The 23,992-nt window shown below is 42.6% G+C and overlaps 1 protein-coding gene across 1 annotated transcript; it reads left to right on the forward strand.

The window, feature by feature from the left end:
* Window positions 1-118: 118 nt before the first annotated feature.
* LOC138970581 (uncharacterized) lies at window positions 119-10,808 on the forward strand. Its single transcript, XM_070343048.1, has 2 exons — window positions 119-776; window positions 7,014-10,808. The coding sequence occupies exons 1-2, from the start codon at window positions 567-569 to the stop codon at window positions 9,078-9,080; spliced, it is 2,277 nt and encodes a 758-aa protein (XP_070199149.1). The 5' UTR covers window positions 119-566; the 3' UTR covers window positions 9,081-10,808.
* The last annotated feature ends 13,184 nt before the right edge of the window (window positions 10,809-23,992 follow it).

Genomic DNA, 23,992 nt, shown 5'->3' on the forward strand with positions numbered 1-23,992 from the left:
TCTCGGGAACGCCTTCACACAAACACAGTTGGGTGTCGGAAACAACATCCTGAGAGTCAGAATTCAAGTCTCCCTGCTCGGTGTATTTGGACTCTGACAGTCCCCCCCCCCCCCCCCAGCATCACTTAGGCCAACAAAAAATAGGTGTGGTTACGGTAACCCGACCTACCCTATTTTTAGGGGCCGACCCTATAACTTTTTATTACATTTGTCAAAAAAAGAAAAGAAAAAAAAAACGAGTGCAAAAAACGCAATGAAAGCGAAAGCGCCCGTGTCGCACACTTATTTCCCTGTCAAGTAGGTTTAATTTGTACACATTAGAAAAAAAAGTTAAAAAAAAAAAGTGATTGCCTACCTACCTACCCTATTTTTTTTGGCTATGTTACCGTAACCACACCTATTTTTTTTTTTTTTTTGGCCTTAGGGAAAAATGAAACGATTCAGGCGAGTTCTCGACTCGTTGTCGGCGAACGTGAAGTAACATTTACAGCATTACACTATGACGTCACGGCGAGGCAAACAATTAACATACCGATGCAAGCAGACGACAGTTGTCAGTGATCAAGATGGCGACGGGAGGAGGGCAGCCCTCGGCACAACGTGTGACGTGTGCGGTGTGTCTGGAGAGGTACCGACGTCCCAAACTGCTGCCCTGCTTCCACACCTTTTGTCTCACCTGTCTGGAGTCGCTGGCCCCCCCTCCCGCTCCCTCCCTCACCTGTCCTCAATGTCGGGCCGTGGTGCCTCTTCCACTGGGTGGTGCTGTCCAGTTTCAGGTGAGGAGATCTCAAGATTGTTTTCATTTTGAGAGCATGGAGAGAGAGAGAGAGGAAGGGAGAGAGAAAGAGACGGGGGGAGAGAGAGAGACTCGGAGTTTGTATCGCTGTATCCTGCTTCTTAAAACACGCGTGTTTGCGGGCGAAGCATTGAACCGAAAGCATGAAATATCTGCACTGTGTATTTCGTGCAGACTGGCGGGTGACGTAAGTTCAGTGGCACTTGCAGCGTTTGTGGCAAAGTGGTAAAACAGCCAGAGAAGGCCATGCTTGTGAGAGGAGTAATCGGCCCTTTGTAGTAAAGCGAACACACCTCAGAGCGTTGAGTGGTCAGTCGGTAGAGATCAAAGAATGGTGATTACCATTTCCTGACGGACCGTTTACACAATTAAGTGTCTATTTTGCGTAAATAAACAACAACAAACAAGAGACAAGAAAAATGTTCATTCAAAATGAACAGCGTCGATGCAATGTCCACCAAAGATTTATTTTGGGAAGTGTTAAAAGGTTAGGGTCAAAAGTCAATGAATTGCATGTTGTGCTGGATATATAAATTGTTTATTTCAGTCAATGCTTGCTATGAATTGATCAAACAGCCACAAGAAAAAACAAGTCGCGTAAGGCGAAATTACTACATTTAGTCAAGCTGTGGAACTCACAGAATGAAACTGAACGTAGTCCGCCGCTAGTGCAAAAGGCAGTGAAAGTGACGAGCCTGTTTGGCGCGGTAACGGTTGCGCTGTGCTTCATAGCACGCTTTACTGTACCTCTCTTCGTTTTAACTTTCTGAGCGTGTTTTTAATCCAAACATATCATATCTATATGTTTTTTGGAATCAGGAACCGACAAGGAATAAGATGAAATAGTTTTTAAAACGATTTCGGAAATTTAATTTTGATCATAATTTTTATATTTTTAATTTTCAGAGCTTGTTTTTAATCCAAATAAAACATATTTATATGTTTTTGGAATCAGAAAAGGATGAAGAATAAGATGAACGTAAATTTGGATCGTTTTATAATTTATTTATTTTTTTTACAATTTTCAGATTTTTAATGACCAAAGTCATTAATTAATTTTTAAGCCACCAAACTGAAATGCAATACGGAAGTCCGGCCTTCGTCGAAGATTGCTTGGCCAAAATTTCAATCAATTTGATTGAAAAATGAGGGTGTGACAGTGCAGCCTCAACTTGTACAAAAAAGCCGGATATGACGTCATAAAAGACGTTTATAAAAAAAAAAAATATAAAAAAAAACGTCCTGGAATATCATTCCCAGGAAGTCTCATGTCAAATTTCATAAAGATCGGTCCAGTAGTTTAGTCTGAATCGTTCTACACACACACACACAGACAGACAGACAGACAGACAGACACACACACACACACACACACACACACACACACACACACACACACACACACACACACACACACACACACGCACATACACCAAGACCCTCGTCTCGATTCCCCCCTCTATGTTAAGACATTTAGTAAAAACTTTTTAATTAAAAAATAGAGCTTGTTTGAAACAGGTAGAAAGGAAGAGTTGATATTGCAATATCTGTACGTGGGAATGTGGTGAAAAAGAGTGCTAAAAGTAGTAAGTCGGCCTCAGATCCATTTCAAATATTTATTGCAGAAAAACAAAATACAAATTAAAAACAAAACCACAGAACCATTACCAGGTGTCACAGGAATGTTTGAAAACAATAGTTTTAATTTTACACTGTAAATACAGGAATCAGAATTAAACACCTCAAATTGGCACATGCATAATGAATCACCTGGAATTGCAACAGGGAGATACTGAAGTAATTGGAAACAAACACTTGAAATTGACAGAGAAACAATTGAAAATATATTACTGACATGAGCGTACAATATTTTAATGGAAGTGCATTTTTAGCACGAAGCATCCGCAGGAGGATGCACTAACAATTACATAGTGCCACAAAATGTGTACGGACATTTCACAACCGTGCATTATTAGCACAGAACACATACATGGGGGCGCACAAAACATTATTGTACCATGATGATGATCGGGATTGTTGAAGATCTTTTCTTGTGCAAGGCGCCCCTGTATGACCGCACGCAACTGATCCAACCGGCCGCATCTGAACAAACGACGTCGAAACGGCGCGAAACACGTCCTCTCGGTTGGTCTCGAATTGACTCGGCTCCTCTCGGTCTTTTTTTTTTGGTGTGTCTTTTTTTCTTTTCCTTATGGTCGGAGTGGTATATTTATGTACATCTTAGATTAAAAAAAACACCCGAAAGCTGTGTTTACTCGTTTCGCGTAAATTGTACATTTTTTTTCAGCTTTGAAATTGTTTTGGCTTGGAGAGTCAGCGCGCTTTGGCTTGGAGACTAATTCTCCACAGGCACGTTCTTCCCAACCACAGATACCAGCGTCGTCCGCGACGCTGGAACAAAGCCTGCAATGCTCACATACATGAAAATCAACAAACCATCATTCAATGTCCACCCTTACTGCAACTTCATGTTAAAGTCACACACACACGTATGCATGACGCCCACGCACACTCAGCAATACACACACCCAAACACACAGAAACACCCAAATACTATGGAAACACACAGACACGCACGCACGCACACTCACACACCTATGACACACACATACACACGCACACACACACACGCACACACACGTGCACACTACGCGACTTGGTTTTTATATTTAGTCAAGTTTTGACTAAATATTTTAACATCGAGGGGGAATCGAAACGAGGGTCGTGGTGTATGTGCGTGTGTCTGTCTGTCTGTCTGTCTGTCTGTGTGTGTGCGTAGAGCGATTCAGACTAAACTACTGGACCGATCGTTATGAAATTTGACATGAGAGTTCCTGGGTATGAAATCCCCGAACGTTTTTTTCTTTTTTTTGATAAATGTATTTGATGACGTCATATCCGGCTTTTCGTGAAAGTTGAGGCGGCACTGTCACGCCCTCATTTTTCAACCAAATTGGTTGAAATTTTGGTCAAGTAATCTTCGACGAAGCCCGGACTTCGGTATTGCATTTCAGCTTGGTGGCTTAAAAATTAATTAATGACTTTGGTCATTAAAAATCTGAAAATTGTAAAAAAAAAAATTAAAATGTATAAAACGATCCAAATTTACGTTTAGCTTATTCTCCATCATTTGCTGATTCCAAAAACATATAAATATGTTATATTCGGATTAAAAACAAGCTCTGAAAATTAAATATATAAAAATTATTATCAAAATTAAATTGTCGAAATCAATTTAAAACCACTTTCATCTTATTGCTTGTCGGTTCCTGATTCCAAAAACATATAGATATGATATGTTTGGATTAAAAACACGCTCAGAAAGTTAAAACAAAGAGAGGTACAGAAACGCGTGCTATCCTTCTTAGCGCAACTACTACCCCGCTCTTCTTGTCAATTTCACTGCCTTTGCCATGAGCGGTGGACTGACGATGCTACGAGTATACGGTCTTGCTGAAAAATGGCATTGCGTTCAGTTTCATTCTGTGAGTTCGACAGCTACTTGACTAAATGTTGTATTTTCGCCATACGCGACTTGTTTGTGTGCGGAGTCCATCCTTTCTTGACTGAATGATTTAACTAAGGCGGATGCTGAGGAATTCCTCCCTACGTATGTGTGTGTGTGTGTGTGTGTGTGTGTGTTTGTGCTACGCATTCTCAACAACGTTTTAAAAAAATTAAAAACTGGTGTACACGTTTTTTAGGGCATTTGTTTGTGCTGGTTTTTTTCACTCAAATTTTTGATAGACATATATGATGACGTCATATATGCCCGTTTGCAAAAGTTGAGACGGCACTATCACGGTCTCACTTTTTGATCAATTTGATTTAAAGTTTTGTAACCGAGTTTTTGACTTGGTCCGGATTATAGGATTGCATTTTGCCGATTTAAAAAATCAGAAATCGAGACACTAAAGTGATATTACCAGAGAGGTATAGCGGGACGGTGGTCGTTGGGTCGATGAAAGAACCAATCACGTGGTGTCGATGAAAGAACCAATGAGCTGCACAGGGCTCTTGACCTTTAGCAAATACACTGGTCAAGTTTCCGGGTTTTCCCGTTAGCTGTCTTACCATAGCTGCGGTAGCTCGCTGTGTCACAACAGAAAAGGGGTACTCATCAAAATGACCCTACAGTCACTAGTTGACACGGTGACAGCGCTTTAAGTAGCTCAGATCAATTAGGGACACAACCAAAATGAAAGTAATTTATATTAAAACGCACAAACATCTTGGCCTAAATCACAGAGCAAAGACGAAAATGCGTTCGTTAAACTAATGGTTTTCACGACGAAGTTTCAAGAGGCGGGGCAAGTTTTGCCTGCTAAAAATATTAAGGACATTTACACGACCGAACACTCCGCTATGTCAGCTTTTTGCAACCGGTGGCCGAGATTCGTATGTGTCAAAAAGCGAATATTTGCCATAAAATCCTTACGACAAAGACTATTCAAGAATGTGCTAGAATCATGTATTAGCAGCGCTTGATTCTGTCAGTGGTATCACATTCTGACGGCACGGACCCAACACCGTCGCCGACCCACCACCGCGCCCATGTCTCTCTATTGTATTGTGCCTCCTGGAGACGCTAGTTCTGGAGACAGAAAAGCCAAGTTAGCATAGCATAGCCTCCTGTATCCAAAAATATATAGTTTTGTTGTGTTTGATTGAAAACTTTTCTTGAAGTGAAGAACAGCGTTAATGAACCACTTCCTTTATTGTTGGAAGAAGACACATTAAGTTACTATTCCCGTATGGGCTGGCCAGGCGGGGGAGGGGGGTATGGGGTACTTTATCCCCAGCTGCTGTTGACATTTAGCATTTGAAAGGGGTATTCTGAGTCTCTTTGAGAAAAAAAAAGACACATTTGCCAGGGGGGGGGGGGGGGGGTGTCTTCCGGAACCCAAGAACCTCCCCCAATTTCATTCTAGTTGCCGTTTAATATACGTCATAATCATTTAAAGGAGCGAGATTGAATGTTACAAAATGATACCCGGCTGTGGAGAATAACCCCTCTACGTCTCCCCCTCGAAAAAGGAAGGTTAAAGAGAACCGGACGTTCCAGAGCATTCTATTGACTGAATGGTTTTATCACGCATCAACGTTCTTGTTTAGTCTTTGTGTCCACGCTGTACATCAACTTTTCAGATCCTGTTTGACAGATCTGCGAAACACATTTTAACAAGTGGTAAGGCGAAATAACAACATTTAGTCAAGCTGTCGAACTCACAGAATGAAACTGAACGCACTGGTTTTTTTCACCAAGACCACATACTCGTAGTTTTGTCAGTCCACCGCTTGTGGCAAAGGCAGTGAAATCGACAAGCCATGCAGAATAGTGCGGTAGTGGTCGCGCTGAGCAGGATAACACGCTTTTCTGTATGTCTATTCTTTTTAGCTTACTGAGTTTGGTTTTAATCCAAACATATCATATCTATATAGATAGGTACACTTGGCAATAAATTATCTATCTATCTATTTTGGAATCAGGGACCGACAAGGAATAAGATGAAATTGTTTTTAAATCGATTTCGGACAATTAATTTTAATCATAATTTTCATATTTTTAATTTTCAGAGCTTGTTTGTAATCCAAATATAACATATGTATATGTTTTTGGAATCAGAAAATGACGAAGAATAAGATGAAATTGTTTTTGGATCGTTTAATAAAAATATAATTTTAATTACAAGTTTTCGAATTTTAATGACCAAACTCATTCATTAGTTTTTAAGCCACCAAGCTGAAATGCAATACCAAAGTCCGGCCTTCGTCGAAGATTGCTTTGCCAAAATTTCAATCAATTTGATTAAAAAATGAGGGTGTGACAGTGCCGCCTCAACTTTTACAAAAAGCCGGATATAACGTCATCAAAGGTATTTATCGAAAAAATGAAAAAGAAGACCGCGGATAGCATTCTTAGGAACTCTCATGTCAAATTTCATAAAGATCGGTTTAGTAGTTTAGTCTGAATCGCTCTACACACACACACACACGCACAGACAGACAGACAAACACACACACACACACACACACACACACACACACACACACACACACACACACACACACACACACACACACACACACACCACGACATTCCCCCTCTATGTTAAAACATTTAGTCAAAACTTGACTAAATGTAAAAAGAGCTAACACTTTTTGTATGTAAAAACGTGTCTGTTTTTATTTACAGAGCAACTTCTACATTGAAGAGCAACTTATGAGCGAGGGAGCACGTAAGTGTGACGTATGCAGCGAGTCCCGTGACGTGGAGTACAGATGCGTGGAGTGTCAGCAGTACTACTGCGCCCCCTGTCGTACCATCCATGATAAAATCACAACCACTCGAAGACACACCCTGCTACCGTTTAGCCTGGCGTCCGCAGCACAGCATGACCAGCGAGAAGGAACACGTAGATGTCCTAAGCACGACTTTCAGCGTCAAATTTTCTTCTGCAAAGTGTGTGACGTCACCATCTGTCCTCACTGCAAACTGACGTCACACGAAGGTCATGCCACTGAAGATGTTGGTGATACTGCCATCAAGGCTCGCCAAGACCTGCAAACAATCATGACAGAGACCCAACAGCGCATGCGCAAATTAGAAATACTCGAAGCAGACACAAAGAAAAGGAAAGAAAAGCTTCTTACCGAGTTCAACAGTGCTGATGACGTCATTAAGAAACGTGCAGTTGACGCCATAGAGTGGGCGGAGCAAGCCAGGGAGGAGGCGTTGGGCAGAGCCAGGGAGCTGTGTCACGTGACAGAGGATTGTCTGAATCAGACGCTGGAAGCCACACAGCACACCATGTCTAGCCTGACAGCCCGGACAGACCACGTGACCGCTGTACTCTCTGGTCAGGACCACACTGAGGTCATTCAGCTGCTGGCCAACATCACGGCTGCCGATCTTGCATGCCGGGCCCACGGAACTGCTGACCAGAAAAAACAAATGCAAGAAACGGACCCCCAAAGTGGAGACAGGGAAACCGACAAAGGCGGTGATCTGCTCGTGCATCAAAAGAACGAAGACAACCTTCACTCAGCCATCATCGGCTACATAGGTCACGTGTCAAGCACACAGTCGGCGCTGCCTGCCAGTCTGATCAGGTCTGCATGGGAGGACACTCCCGTAAACACAGAATCTTCCACACTGCAGGGAAGCAAGGACACAGAGGGATGTGCAGAACCGATAAGGGACAAGATTACTGGAAATGACCAAACAATCACCGCTGACACCCAGAGGGCAGCTCGGCGTGCAGAAACTTCGTTGCCACCAGCTTCTAGGAACAGCCTCTGCTCAGATCCGCAAGATAGAAGCCGTGACAGCACTCTGGGCCACTTCGACTCGTGTTTTCAACACCAACCATTACCAGAGCAACTTGACAATCCAACCGAGGTTTTCACCAGCGGCTCAGGATCCCAGGCAGTGGTCAGTGCCATGTGTCTGACCGCTGACAACAAATTGTGGGTCAAGTACAAACCACCAAACACACACACTGACATCCTCAAGCTGTTTGATGCGAAAGGAAACCTCGTCAATCACTGGAAGGGCAGCGTTCCCAAGGGTAACTTCCTGACCTGTATTGGGGACACTTTATTGTCTCCCCTGGACTGGCGCTGGCTGGCACCGTCCGGAGAGTCTGGTTGCCTGGACAACGATGCCAACGACTGGGCGCTGTGCTCCAAGTCTCTCCCTCCCCACTTGGTGCTGTGTGACCCCAGTGCTGGCGATTACAAGATCTACAAGCTTCACGTGCGCTCCCTGCACCCGCTCAAAGTCGAGCTGGTCGCTGTTTCCCAGCAGGGCGTAAAGCTTAACACACCGGTTGACTTCGATGCTGCTAGTTGCGGGTTAGTCTTCTGTTTCTTGACTCGTGACACTATTGACGTTCACTGCGTCGACACTTTGTCTTCTCCAACAAAACTCGTGCGTCTGAGTCTGACAAATACGATTTTATCTAGATTTAGAGAAACTAGTACAGTGTGTCATGATATTTGCTTCTTTAAATCAGATGAAAAGGACATGTTATGTGTGATCACAGACAGAAGAATCTTGAAGAAAAGGGTGTACGAGACATGTGGCCATGTGTTCATGGTTGTGGATCACGAGGATGGCTTCAATGTGAAGCTCAAGGAAGAAAACGAAGTGTACGAATGCACGAAGGTGACAGCTCACCACACACAGGGGCGACTGTGGCTCGGTGACAAGGGGGGTCAAATCCGTGTCAGGGACATGACAAAATACATACCGAAGTAGCAGAGCAGCCTCAAAAGTGAAGACAAGGTGAAGAGAAGGTCACATGAAGTGTGCACTTTGCTCGAGCTCGACATATGGAGCCTGGACTCAGTTAAGCGTAACAAGAGACAGTGAGCCTGGAACATAGTGCTGACTGGATCGGGTAGGTCACTGTGGCTTCAAAGTTTCTAACAGCCTGTGTCACAGTGTGCTTACCCATGCAAATGACAATAGTTTGAAGAAGAAGAAAAAACCAAGCGTTTTTACCCCCGAGTCATGTTCAAGAAAAGGTGCTTGCAAGACAACCAAACAAGTGGCTACTTTGTTACGTTTTTATTTGTAGCCAGAAAAACATTAGAAATATCGACAACGATGCCAACGACTGGGCGCTGTGCTCCAAGTCTCTCCCTCCCCACTTGGTGCTGTGTGACCCCAGTGATGACGATTACAAGATCTACAAGCTTCACGTGCGCTCCCTGCACCCGCTCAAAGTCGAGCTGGTCGCTGTTTCCCAGCAGGGCGCAAAGCTTGACAACACACCGGTTGACTTTGATGCTGCTAGTTGCGGGTCTGTCTTCTGTTTCATGACTGGTTCCATTATAGACGTTCACTGCGTCGACACTTTGTCTTCTCCAACAAAACTCGTGCGTCTGAGTCTGACAAATAGGCCTACGATTTTATCTAGATTTAGAGACACTAGTGTGTGTCATGATATTTGCTTCTTTAAATCAGATGAAAAGGACATGTTATGTGTGATCACAGACAGAAGAATCTTGAAGAAAAGGGTGTACGAGACATGTGGCCATGTGTTCATGGTTGTGGATCACGAGGATGGCTTCAATGTGAAGCTCAAGGAAGAAAACGAAGTGTACGAATGCACGAAGGTGACAGCTCACCACACACAGGGGCGACTGTGGCTCGGTGACAAGGGGGGTCAAATCCGTGTCAGGGACATGACAAAGTACCCACTGAAGTAGCAGAGCAGCCTCAAGGACTTAAAACTGAAGACGACTAGGACAGAAGAAGATCACCTGAAGTGTGTAGGTTGCTCGAGCTCGACATGTAGAGCCTGGACTCAGTTCCCGTCTCCCGTACACCATCTATGATCAGTTTCCCATCACAAACACCGCAAGGTTTTAACATACAGTACAAACAGCCTTTCGTTCGAACGCTTGCTGCTAGGGAACACCCTAGGTGCTCTTCGTTGAGAGCGAGCTTTTTTCAAAGAATGTATTTTGCGTGGACGTATAGCTGTATAGGTGCGGATTGGAAGCCTCGACATGGCGCCAGACCTAACTTTTAAATCTAAAGAACAAATTGACAGCATGTGAGACAAACATTCTTGAAGCACGAAATAATTCTTGTCATCAAGACAAGATTAGTGCAATTCGAAGTTTTGAAAGTTTGAAAAAAAGGGAGCGCGGATGCAGGTCATGCGAGGTGTGTATGTGACTTGAATGGTGCGTGTCGTCTCCCCCCCTCAACCGTCAACCCTCGACCCCCCCCCCCCACACACTCCAGCCCTATTACTTCCTGTTCCCTGACTTCCAAATTCGAATTCTTTTTTTTTTCCTTCTCTTTTCTTCTTCGTCTTCTTTTTTAAATATATTTATTAATTGGTTTTGTGTGTGTGCTATAATTCGTGCTAGCTGGCTAACTGAATGCCACACAATTTTTTTTCTAACCGGCTTAAATGAGTTTTCAAAATAGAGAAAATCCTGAAAGAAGGGGGCTTGAAGAGTTGTCATCCTTGAAGGTGAGGCAAGCTGAGCTCAGCGGGAGAAACCAGCGGAGACAGCCGTTAAGGCACAGTGAATAGTAAACTCCAGTCTGCCTGCTTCAAAAGAAATTGACTTGTTATGCAGTGTCCGCACCATATGGTGTTATTAACAGCTATTCTGATGGACACGTGGGGGAATTCGGGGGCTGTGATTGGATGGTCTCAACATCATCATCAAAGCATAATGCTACGGAAGTCGGCCATTTTTGCCAATATCCAAAAGCATATTGGCAATAACAAAGACGCATGGTTCCGGTTTACCCATCTGTACCACACGATGTTAACAATCGACAACAGCATACACTGACAACTTGAAATTCTTCTCGGGAATGTTTTTCAGCTTTACAAATGTCGATAGCATACCCTTTTCTGCTAACTTCCCGATGAAACAGGACTAAACCAATTATTTTCTGTCCCTAAACACCACAAAATGCCCAAAGTCGAAAGATGTACAAACAGGGGAGTAAAACGGAACAGCCGTTTTTGTGTGCCTGTGTGAGCATTGATGCCGACTGACACAAACTTTCGCATTCGGCTTTTCTTATCTCGTAACTCCACACTAAATACCCCACTTCCCCTCTGAAGTATTGATGTACAACCCATGGCACTAACATTCATGTAGTTGTGTTCGTGAGCGGGAGTGACACCCTGACGCGACCTCTCGCTACTTTTACCTGTTTGACTGTTTTATGAAAGTTTGTATCGATTGATTTTAGTACCAGAAGCTTTCTGATGGAACCGTCTACACAGTGGTATCTTTTTCTACGAAATCTGTCCATGGATCCCCGAGCTTTCTTCATCTTTGTCGTTTGGCTGTCAGCCATCACAGTGCAGTCTTCCGTAGGCCTGTTCAGTGACCTGCTTGGCCAGTTAGCCAGCAGTTGTAATGACAGTGCGCTTTACGCCAACAGTGGCGTAGGCCTACGTGTGCCAGGTGTGCCATCCAGTTGTTCTGTGCGTCGGTGCTACACAAGAGAACAGCTGCTGAAATTGGACTTGAATACAGGCAGTCCTCCTGTGACCCCCTCTCCCTCTCTTGGATTACCTCTGACCTCCGCTGATCATCCTCTGGCCTCCACTCTTGGATTACCTTGCTCTACGGTGCCCTTCGCACATGGATTACCTGGTCCTCTGTCGCTGCCATCGTCGATGTCTTCTGCTTCCAGCTGTGCCGCTAGCGATGGGTCATCGCTGTGTTGTCGCCTTAATGACAACAGTATCCACTGCCGCCAGCTGCCGTGCCTACGCAACCGCCCAAAGAAGGCACACAGGGGGCATCGCCGCAGACCGCGACTGAGGAGTGGGGCAGTGCTTCCAGACGTACCAGATCGTAAGCCACGAACACAGGCCACACCCCCACCTCCTCCTCCACACCTCTCCACATCGCACTCTTCAACGCTCAATCAGTCTCATCAACACAACAAGCATGCAAACGCACAGACATTGTAGACTACATCACAGATAAGGACATAGACATTTTAGTTCTTACCGAGACTTGGTTGAAGGAAAACGGCGATGAAAGTGTCTGTGCCGATTTAACACCACCGAACTACTCTCTGCGATCATATCCCCGCACCACCGGCCGCGGTGGAGGAATAGCCGTCATCATCAAGAACACTCTAGCTAAACATGTCTCTTTTAACACTGTGCTGCCATTTAAACACACCTCGTTTGAGTGTGTACAGGTGACATTGGCGCTTCATCAAAAACCCGTTCAGTTATTCTGCATCTACAGACCACCCCCCAACGCAAAGAACAAACTCACTGACACTATGTTTTTCTCAGATTTTCATAATCTGCTTGATCACTGCAACACGTTGTCTGGAACCCCTGTTTTGATTGGTGATATCAATGTTCATTTTGATGACTGTAACCACCCGTCCACTGTCAAGATGTTAGACTTGTTAGATGTTTTTCAGTACACACAGTCTGTCAGTCAACCAACACACAAGAAGAACCACATCCTTGACTGGGTTATGCATAGGCCTGATGACCATATTGTTCAGTCTGTAACTGTTTCTCATGTTTTATCTTCAGATCATTTTTGTGTTTTGTTCGATCTGATGACTAGGCCCCCCACCCCAACCCCTGTTTTCACTTCTGTCCGTTGTCTGCGTACGATGGATAAGGATAGTTTCAGGGAAGAGCTGCAGACTGCGCTGTCCCCTTCTCTTACAGCTGATCAGCTTGAAGTTGTACTCCGTGCCGCTCTAGATGTCCATGCTCCCAGTTTGCGTCGCCGTGTCCGTCCGTCCAAGTCAGCACCGTGGTATCCTGCTATTAGTGAGGAACTGCGTGATGCAAAGTGTGAGCGTAGGCGTGCCGAGCGCAAGTGCCTTCAGACGGGTCTCACTGTACATAAGCAGATTTTTAACTACACCAAGAACGTTGTAACCAAGATCGTACACTCCGCTAAGACACTTTTTCTGCAGACTCAGATTGCCACTTGTTCTTCTAGCAAGAAACTGTTTGATATTTGCAACCGCTTGACTGGACGCACTAAGGTGTCCCCACTCCCCACTGTATTTCCTGTTAGTGAGCTGCCTGATGTTTTTAGTGATTTTTTCATCCAGAAAGTAGCTGATATTAGATCAGAACTTGACACGCTAGCTGTTAATTCTGCTGCACCCACTCATGTTGATGCTTCCCCTGCCTGTACGTTTTTAGCATTCCAGAAATTCAGTGAGAAGGACCTTAGAGAGATTATTTTGAAATCCAAACCTACAACTTGTCCACTTGATGCATTGCCCACACCATTACTTGTTGAAAACCTTGATCTTCTGTTGCCTGTTCTCACCCAGATTGTTAATGATAGCCTGTTGTCTGGTGTTTTTCCATCATTGTTCAAAACTGAACTTGTGAAACCGCTCCTTAAGAAATCCAATCTCGATGTAAATGTCTTAAAGAACTACCGCCCTGTTTCTAACCTTTCATTTTTGTCAAAGATCATTGAGAAAGTAGTTTTAAAGCAGCTGTTAGTGTATTTGAACACTCATGATCTGATCTCGCATTCTCAGTCAGCATACCGTCCTTCTCACTGTACTGAGACTGCCCTGCTCAAGGTGACCAACGACATTCTGTCTGCTCTGGATGGTGGTGATGTGTCTGTGCTCACCCTACTGGACCTCTCGGCAGCGTTTGACACAATAGATCATGTCACACTGCTGAGCAGGCTCCAGACCTTGTATGGCATCTCTGGTCCAGCGCTGGCATGGTTTGAGTCCTACCTTACGGACAGAACTCAGGCTGTGCTTGTCGATGGCCAGAGATCAGCCCCAGCCCCCCTTGTTTTCGGTGTCCCTCAAGGCTCTGTACTTGGCCCCGTCCTCTTCATTATGTATACCAAACCCTTGTCTGCCCTCATTCAAAATCATTCCGTTTCAAACCAGTCTTTTGCTGATGATACCCAGTTGTATAAGCCTAGTTCCCCCGCTGAGACACATGCCGCCATCCAGACCATTCAGACCTGTATCTTAGATGTTAAGTCATGGATGGTAGAAAATAAGTTAAAACTAAATGATGATAAGACAGAGGCACTTCTGTGCATGAAAAAGTCCACTAAGTTCCCAAATTCTCAACCTTCGTCTGTCCAAGTAGGCAATATCGACATCTCTTTCTCTTCTTCAGCTAGAAACCTCGGCTTCACCATCTCCTCAGACATGACACTCAACAAGCACATCAGTCTCCAACATCTGTAGGTCCGCATACTTTGAACTCCGCAAGATCGCAACCATCCGCCATACTCTGTCCGTTCAAACTACAAACACTCTAGTCTGCTCTCTTGTTCTTTCTAAACTTGACTACTGTAACTCTCTTCTCTCTGGCTGTCCACTCTACCTCCTGCACAAACTACAGAAAGTTCAAAATTCTGCAGCACGCCTGATCCTCAAAGCACGAAAAAAAGATCATGTCACACCACTTCGCCGCACACTCCACTGGTTACCCATCCAAGCCCGCATTGAATACAAACTGTCCACTCTCTGCTTTCACTTCTTCTCTGCCTCGTCTCCTGCTTATTTCTCTGAACTTCTCACTGTATACACTCCTGCTAGACAACTCCGCTCCTCTTCTGATAGCCGCACCCTAGTCATCCCACACACAAAATCAAAAGCATAATTATGGACAACGCACTTTTGCATTTTGCGCATCTACTCAATGGAACTCTCTCCCCTCTCACATTCGCCACTCTCAGTCATTCAAGCGAGCACTCAAAACTCACCTCTTCCAGAAACACAACTCCTAAAGTCGCAACATTTTGCCATCCTGTTCTGTAACGGTTCCATCTCTATTCAGCTTATTTTTGTCTTTTGTTTTAAATTATTATAAATATAATTTTTCACTGCAGTAGTCCTTTAACTTTAACCCTTAGCTGTAGGCTAGATATGCACAAGTCATGTCGGTGCCACATAATGCTGACACACATGTTCCTGTGCATAGTTTATGGATAACGTGTAGTTGGGAAGTTAAGAGTAGAAATAATTAGTATTTAGTGTAGGAGGAGGGTTGGGGTGGGTAGGGAGGGGGTGGGTATGGTTTACTTTGAGCAGGTCGGTTTCAGTTTTAATAAACAATTTTAGAGAATTGTGTATCTTATATTTGAGTCTTTCGTGTTTTAGACATTGATGCATTTAATAGTTTTAACGAGTTGCCTTTTGTTTTATCATTCTGGTGTTTATCTAGCTGTGCTGTGTATCTTATAAGAAGTTCTTAAAAGTTCGAAGTTATTTTAGCATATAGGTTTTTTTTTTTTATGGTCTTAACAGTTAAACATGTATTACGTTATCATTAAGATTCATGCTTTGTTAGCACTAAGCAGTTGTTTTAATCAGTCTGGTTTTCTCTTGTTTTCATCTTATGAACATTCTAAATGTTAGACTAACTTATTGTCTTGTACAGAATAACAACTGTGTGAATGGTGCTATACTGAATGAAAGAGTGTGACATGAAGTTCTTGTACATCATTGTAAAGAGTGTGAATGACGTTTTAGTTTAGATGTCAAGCGCTTAGAGCAAGCCTTTTTAACGAAAGTTTTTGATTTAGCGCTATATAAATGTTCTTCTTCTTCTTATTATTATTATTATTATTATTATTATTATAACTGAGGTTGAAAAATTCGCTTTATGACGAGACATGTATAAATGCCATTCACCCAAACTGAAAACTTTTCTGCCGTCTGCTCGCGTTGTACGGATTAGCTGTTTTCTTCTCCTCCCCTTGTTGCATCCTAGTTCTTCAGTTGTTTCTAGTTTTCCGTTGATGTTGTGTTTTGGTCTTCTTCATAAGTAGTCTTGTTCAAAATTAAAAAAACTCAAACTTCTTTTTGTTGTATACAAATGAACTAATAAAACGCTGTTTAACAGCTGTGTTGTCAAATCGATTTTTTTCTCCAAAGTCAGTGTGGCGCCTGCGCAAAACTAATGCGCATGAGAAACGGCGTCTGCTATCAAAACCTGAGATCAACGCATCGACGCAAAAACTGTCATTTTGTAAGTTTGGAACAACAAATCAAGGTCAGAACAGCTATATAATCGCTATTGTATTTTCAGCGTAGCAATAGGGTCCGATATTTAGACTCGAACAAGTATAATGCGACTCGTCTTCGACTCGTCGACATTATACTTGTCTCGTCTAAATATCGGACCCTATTGCTACGCTGAAAACACAATAGCTGTTATTATTCTTATCAAATGAACAACAATCCAGAATAATAACTAAAACAATAGCATCTTCGCCCGTATGTTTAATGGGGGATGTTAAAAAAAGAAAAGAAAAAAAGGCTTGTGGCAATGTTTGTCTTAGCAGGGGCGGATCCAGGGGGGGGTTTCCGGGGTTTCCGGACCCCCCCCCCCCCCCCGGCCTAAAAAAAAGAAGACATACATAAATTTGAAAATAAAGAAACACTGATGGCTCAGATGGCACCAGATTGCTCCATTTTCCTTGAGTTTTATCCAAATTTTCCGGGGGGACATGCCCCCGGACCCCCTCGGAGCCGGCCTTTGTCTTCTAAGTGACGGTTTGAGACAGTAGTTGGGTAATTTGTTGGCTCAGGTTACATCTAAACGGTCAATTGTCATTGTTTTCATCAAAACTTGTCTTCTTAAATTTACTTTTTGGAAGGTGTATTAGGGGAAGTTTCTTGGCTCAGATTGCACCAGATTGCTCCATTTTCCTTGTTTTTATCCAAATGTTCCGGGGGGGGGGGAGCATGCCCCCGGACCCTCCCTAGGAGTTCTAACGTTTCGCGCCCTCAACTATACGCTTTGCGTCGTCGAATTGTCCCTAAATAATATTTTGAAAACACCCCCCTAAAAATTATGTGATCTGCCCCTGCTTAGCACCCGCACGTACGACAGTTTTTAACTATTTACAGCTAGAATATTAGGAACTTTAATTTCATGTGTAACTTGAACTGGTTTGTTGTTGTTCTTGTATTTGACAGCTAATGTTTACATCGGTTCATGAAATTAAATCATTGAGGATTCCAGTGAAATGTGTTCTGTAAATAAATGTGAATGGTTTTGTTTACGGTAGAGAAATTGTTTCGGGAAAGCATCGTTGTGTAAATGTAAATTCATAGTTATTGTTTTTTGTTATAATACTTGCAGTTGCTGTGTTTTGATAGTACATGTGTTGTTACTGAGGTTGATACTTCGCGACCTTATTGTGCGTGGGGATTTTGTCTGTAATATGGTACTTCCCGCGTTTTGATTTGGTATCTCTGGTAAATATATGTCATTGGCTTTGTTCATTTGTTTACAATAAGAAAGGGTTTGGAAACAACATTGTTGTTTGTACTGATGCAAAATCATGTTTTGCTGTTTGTTTTTTTAAATGCATAGATTAATGCAGTGTTTTGATATTACATGTGTGTAGTTACTGAGTTTTGATAAAATGTACGTGACCTTCATTATACGAGGGGCTTTTGTCTGTAATATGGTACTGCCCGCGTTCTGATTTGGTAACTTTTCAACAGTTGCTTCTATTTTATATGCATTAGTTTTCATGGGTTTATGGGACTTTTTGCTTGCTTTTAACTTTTGTACTGGTGAAGGTTCTTGATGTGTATAGTTTTGGTGTGTTGGTGCATTCAGCTGTCGCTCCACCCCCCTCCCCCCACCCCCTTTTGTTTGTTTGCTTAACTGGTGATGGTTCTTATTGTATTCTTATTTTTCGTATACCTTCTTCTGTTGTTGTTGGTGTGTGTTTTTAACCATTTTTAACCATGAACACTTTAGAGGCAATCTTTAATTTAATTACATAACACGATTATGCACTCTTATGAAGGGAACCATTCTGTTTTAGACTTGTCAAGATGGACAAGGTCAAGGTCAACAAGATTTACCCAGACATTCATATTTTGATATCAATTGTGTGTTAAAGTAAGGGAAAGAATCTACCTTAGATTTCTTGAGCAAGGTAAAGAATTTACTGTAGAATTCTACAGCAAGGTAAAGAATTTACTGTAGAATTCTACAGCAAGGTAAAGAATTTACTGTAGAATTCTACAGCAAGGTAAAGAATTTACTGTAGAATTCTACAGCAAGGTAAAGAATTTACTGTAGAATTCTACAGCAAGGTAAAGAATTTACTGTAGAATTCTATAGCAAGGTAAAGAATTTACTGTAGAATTCTACAGCAAGGAAAAGAATCTGTTTTAGAATAAATGATGAGAATTTTGTCATTTCTTCTCTTAGATTGTTTTCTTAAGACCATACAAGTCGGTGAGGGTTTTTAGTTTTACTTTTATTGTTTTGTGGGCGGTTTCATTTTTTGTTGTGATGAGAAATTCATAACTGGGCAGAAAAAAAGGTAAGGGTACATTATTTTTATTTATAGTGTAAAGCATAACAAAAAAGACAAATCAACAAGTCGCGTAAGGCGAAAATACAATATTTAGTCAAGTAGCTGTCGAACTCACAGAATGAAACTGAACGCAATGCCATTTTTCAGCAAGACCGTATACTCGTAGCATCGTTAGTCCACCGCTCATTGACTAAATATAAAAACTAGGATGAAGTTCATCGCTGTTTAGCCATTATGCACGTTTTATTCGGGAGAGAATGTTTTTTGTTAGATTTTTGTTTAGCGTGTTGTAGTTTCTTCCTGAACACTTATAGAATTAGGACTGGAGAGTGTTTGTATTCAGTGTAATCAGTGAATAAGTGTAATCAGTGAATAAGTTTAATCAGTAAATAAGTGTTATCAGTAAATAGGTGTAATCAGTGAATAAGTGTAATAATTAAATAAGTGTAATAATTGAATAAGTGTAATAATTGAATAATTGTAATCAGTACATAAATGTAATCAATGAATAAGTGTAATAAGTGAATAATTGTAATAAGTGAATAATTGTAATAAGTGAATAATTGTAATAAGTGAATAATTGTAATCAGTGAATAAAACGAAAACAGTGTTTCAGCTGACTGGCTTGACTATGTTATATGTCTGCTGAAGAGACTGGGTCAGTGTGTCTGTCGTCTGTCAATATGCGTCAGTGAAACAGTTGTGTAAATCATCGTGACACCACACATACCCACACCTCATCAACCTATGTGTTTTTACACAAACAATACAACATCAACCTCATGAAAGTCAAACACCTGTGTAAATCATCGTGACACCACACATACCCACACCTCATCAACCTATGTGTTTTTATACAAACAATACAACATCAACCTTATGAAACAACTGTGTAATTCATCTCGACACCACACACATGTTTTTTCATACCCAGAACCATGGAAGCCTGCCAGCCCTTATACCAAATAACAACAGTAAACACCATGCAACTGAAGAAGCTGTGAAATTCATCTCGACAATAAACATTCTGTTACAACCAAACCGTCTAAGCCTTTCTACAAAACATGAATGCATCCTCACAATATTACGGCCCGAAGATACATGTATCACTTCTCATGCAGTCAATCAGATGTACCAACACAGACCTGTTCAAGATGTAAAATTAGAGTGACAGCACCTGTGTGTGTGTGTGTGTGTGTGTGCGTGTACGCGTGTGTGTGTGTGTGTGTGCGTGCGTGTACGCGTGTGTGTGAGTGTCTGTGTTTGTGTGCGTGTACGCGTGTGTGTGTGTGCGTGTACGCGCGTGTGTGTGTGTGCGTGTACGCGCGCGTGTATGTGTGTGTGTGTGTGTGCGTGTACGCGTGTGTGTGTGTGTGTGTGTGTGTGTGCGTGTACGCGTGTGTGTGTGTGTGTGTGTGTGTTTGTGTGCGTGTACGCGTGTGTGTGTGTGTGTGTGTGTGTGTGTGCGTGTACGCGTGTGTGTGTTTGTGTGCGTGTACGCGTGTGTGTGTGTATGCGTGTACGCGTGTGTGTGTGTGTGTGTGCGTGCGTGCGTGCGTGAGTGCGTGCGTGTGTGTGTGTGTGTGTGCCGTGTTCGCGCGCGTTCACGTGCCCAGAGACGATTGGACATTGTGACATTAAGCTGCCTGTAAACCACCTTGCAAATTACCATACTTATTAACTGTTAAGAAAAAGTTCAAGTGATTGTTAAATCCCATGTAACAGCTGGGCAGATTTGAGATAGTCCGGCGGCAAGGCTGTTTCACAGAAATTATTGTGCGTTTAAAGTTGTGTTTTAAACCAATGGATGGGTGGGATTGTTTCACGGAAACTGAGGACTGTATTATTCAAGTTTTATTTAAAAACAATAGAAACAAACCAAACCTTTACTGAACAGTCTGTGTCACCGCACAGTCACGACTTTCAGTCACACCTGTGCGAGATGTACATCTACATGTACGTAGATGCTGGTATGAAAAATCAGATTTACAGATGGACATCAAGAGGTGTGATTCAGACATAACTGTTAGATGTTGTTTCTGATTTACTTACACAATCCAGAAAAATCTGACGGATTAAAGCGTCTGTTCATTGAAAAATTACATCTGTTCATTGAAAAATCTGACGTTATGTTTTTAAAAGTTCATTGAAAAATACTCGTTTTGAATCATTCATTCTAATGAATCTGTTATCTTCCTTCGTTCCTATGATCGAACAATTCAGCAACTCTTCGTAGAGGAGCCTCCTGGTGTTAAATAGTGGGATCATTATGCTGCCTTTCTCAAGGGGACTAATCGTGATTGTGACTAATTCACTCCTAATTCCCTGAGACGCAATTGAGATGTTACTCACGAAGGTATGTCCGTGTGGGCTGGAGAAACGACCAGCTTGCTCGACGAAAAAACAAAGATAAAAAGAGTTTTAGAAACTCACCAACACGCTTTCATTGTACAAGAAGAACGCGGGGTTTCAGGGCTTTGATGGTTTTAATCCCGGACCAACGCGGGAGATTTGTTGGAGACCGGTAGACTGTAGAAGATACTGTGGATTGTGTTATGACAGCACACCAGTACCAAAAGTGTTTCGTAAAAATCAGATGATTGCTTATTGCTGTATCTAGTCTTGAGAACCCAAAGGGGGGGGGGGGGGGGGGGTGTTGTGTGTGTGTGTGTGTGTGTGTGTGTGTGTGTGGGGGGGTCATTCGAGACCGATTCAGAGACAAGAATGAGATCTTTCTCATTAATACTTATAACTTTAGAGATCACCTATAAACAAAAAACAAAAGGCAAGTCAGTTAAAGCCTCCCTTAAACCATCACAGAGCTCCCCGAGTGTCTACATACAGTACAAGCATACTTCCATTTAAACGCTCACCGAACGGGAACATCCTGGCTGCTTTCTATCGAGCGTGAGAAATTTTCAAAGAATTTATTTTCGTGGACTTGGCCCTTTACAACAATGGCGCCTCGTTTTGGTGCTGGACGGCTGTTATGAATATCCCGGAAATCACGCCCGGACAGTAAGCCTCCCGTAAACCATCACAGATACTGTCAGGCTTTTACACACAGTACAAACACCCTTCCATTTGAACGCTCACCAAACGGGAACATCCTAGGTGCCCTACGTAAAGAGCGAGCAATTTTTAAAGAATTAATTTTGCAGATTGTCTCGAACACTTTTTGGACCCATCCTGAACTCAGGTCAAAAATGAGTTACTTCCCTTAAACTGGCGATAGCCGTGGATCGATGATAATCAGAAAGTTTTTGGACCGTGGTGCGTTTTTGCGCTAGACCTAACTTTTAAAATCTAAATAATAAATTGACAGCGTGTTTTCATCAAGACAAGATCAGTGCAATTCGAAGTTGTGAAAGTTTGAAAAATGAAAAGCCCGGAAGCAGGGTCACGCAAGGGTCGTAGCAGACGACGGTTTATGCGGCATATCGCCGTTCCTCTCAACAGTCAAAAGCCATCGCTAGAGTTCTTGTGAACCACAGCCGTTTGTTTCGTGCATAAAAACGTGCTATTGTAGATAAGCTGACATCGAGTCGCATTCAAATGACTGACGACTACATTGTAAAAAAGGGAAACTGGATCACACGGGTTCACGATGGCTCAGGGGTAAGATAAACCACGCAAAAATAAATTCTTTGAAAATTGTTCGCTCTTTACGGAGGGCACCTAGGATGTTCTCAATCGGTGAGTGTTTAAATGAAAGGGTGTTTGTACTGTGTGTAAAAGCCTGACCGTATCTGTGATGGTTTACTGACGGGAGGCTTACTGTGCCTTTAATCACAATTCAGATTCATGGTGCTGAAAAGAGGTAAAAAGTGTCAAATACATAGACCTTAGGAATTACCAACAAAGATTACTGCTCAGTTACGGCCGATAAATAGCACTAGCTAAAATGTTTGACGCTGCGATGCTGGTGCCTGAGAGGTGGTCGAAAGTGTAACGCACCGATGAGAAAGTGACACTGGTCACACGGTTAGTCAGTGGTGGGTTTATTTTGGTAACAATAACGTACAGAACAATCGCTTTGTGTGTGTGCATTTCTCTTATTATCTTATTTCTTTTAAAGTTTTAACATATTTTGTATCATATTGTTTTGAGCGACATTCTATAGCACCAAGAGTCTTTATATCACCTTGCGAACTTTCAGTTTCAGTAGTTCTGTAGTGAGCCTTGCACTTACAAGTGATAATAATAACCCCAACCCAACCCCCCAAAAAACAAAAATAAAAAAACAGAGAAAAAAACACCTTAGTAATCATCGTGATATTCACTTTTGGCGCTAGAACGCCACCATAGTGTGCCAGGACAGACAGCGGCCATCGTGGTGTCCTGTCTTTGTCAGTACCTCCCTCTCTGTTTGCCGGCCATCCCAGGTCAGTCTTCACGTCTCTTTCACTTATTCCCGTCGCGTTTTTCAACACAGTGACGAACACGAGCAGACTTCGAGGTCCTGGTGATGAAAAGCCGTGTGAACCTCGTGGCCGTCTCCCGCTCTTTTCCAGCCAGTCCTTCTTTTCAAAGATCTTTTCTTCTCGTGTAAACAATCGAGTACATTACTACGGATCTGCCCACGATGCCCCAGAGATCAGGCGAGGGCTTTGCATAGGATATGAGCGCTTTGCCCCCTGCCCACATTCCAAAAATCAACAGCAGAGCTGCTTCCTGCACAATCCTTTATTTATTTATTTTTTTTTTGCTGAATTAATTTCTTTGGTTGATCTCTGTGTCGGTTGCGGATAGAAAATCGAAATAAATCTCATTCTGCAATGAAAACAGGCAAGCTGTTCGTTTTTCTATATCTGTTCATGTGGAAGGATGCTCGTATCCCCCGCAAAAACCCAAAACGGATCTGAAGTGCTTTCAGTACCAGGTGGTCTACATGTTTCTCACGGTATCCTTAATCATACGTAGATTTCAACTGTTGAGGGGTTAAAAAGAGAACTTGACAAAAAGCGGGCTGGTCCACAGAAATGTAGGATGGATGTGACGTTTGAACAAAACAACAGAACGTTTCCGTGTTTGACACAGTTTTGCACAGGCACATAAAACGGCAACGCTGGAATACGATTAGGACTAGAATGAGCGAAAACGTATCGTTGCGTACGTTGCTGCTAGCGTCTCTACTGCTTAGATTAATTCACCTTATCGATCGTCATTGTGGTAGTCAGCAGTGGCGACCTTCTTTAGGGATGACTGCCAAGATGGCGCATGGTCCCGGGGTTCTTTGACCTCGGCTCTTGCTTTTATCTCTATGGTAACCATACCTCTACTACTATTTATGTATGATACATAAATAAATAGATAAATAAATGCATAAACCGATACTTGAATATAGAA

The sequence above is a fragment of the Littorina saxatilis genome, linkage group LG7 (genome assembly GCF_037325665.1).
Source record: "Littorina saxatilis isolate snail1 linkage group LG7, US_GU_Lsax_2.0, whole genome shotgun sequence".
NCBI classification, from domain to species: Eukaryota; Metazoa; Mollusca; class Gastropoda; order Littorinimorpha; family Littorinidae; genus Littorina; species Littorina saxatilis.

Coding starts and splice junctions, on each gene's coding strand:
- LOC138970581 (XM_070343048.1), top strand. CDS start 567: ATGGCGACGGGAGGAGGGCAGCCCTCGGCACAACGTGTGACGTGTGCG. Junction 777..7,013: donor GTGGTGCTGTCCAGTTTCAG/GTGAGGAGATCT, acceptor TTTTATTTACAG/AGCAACTTCTACATTGAAGA.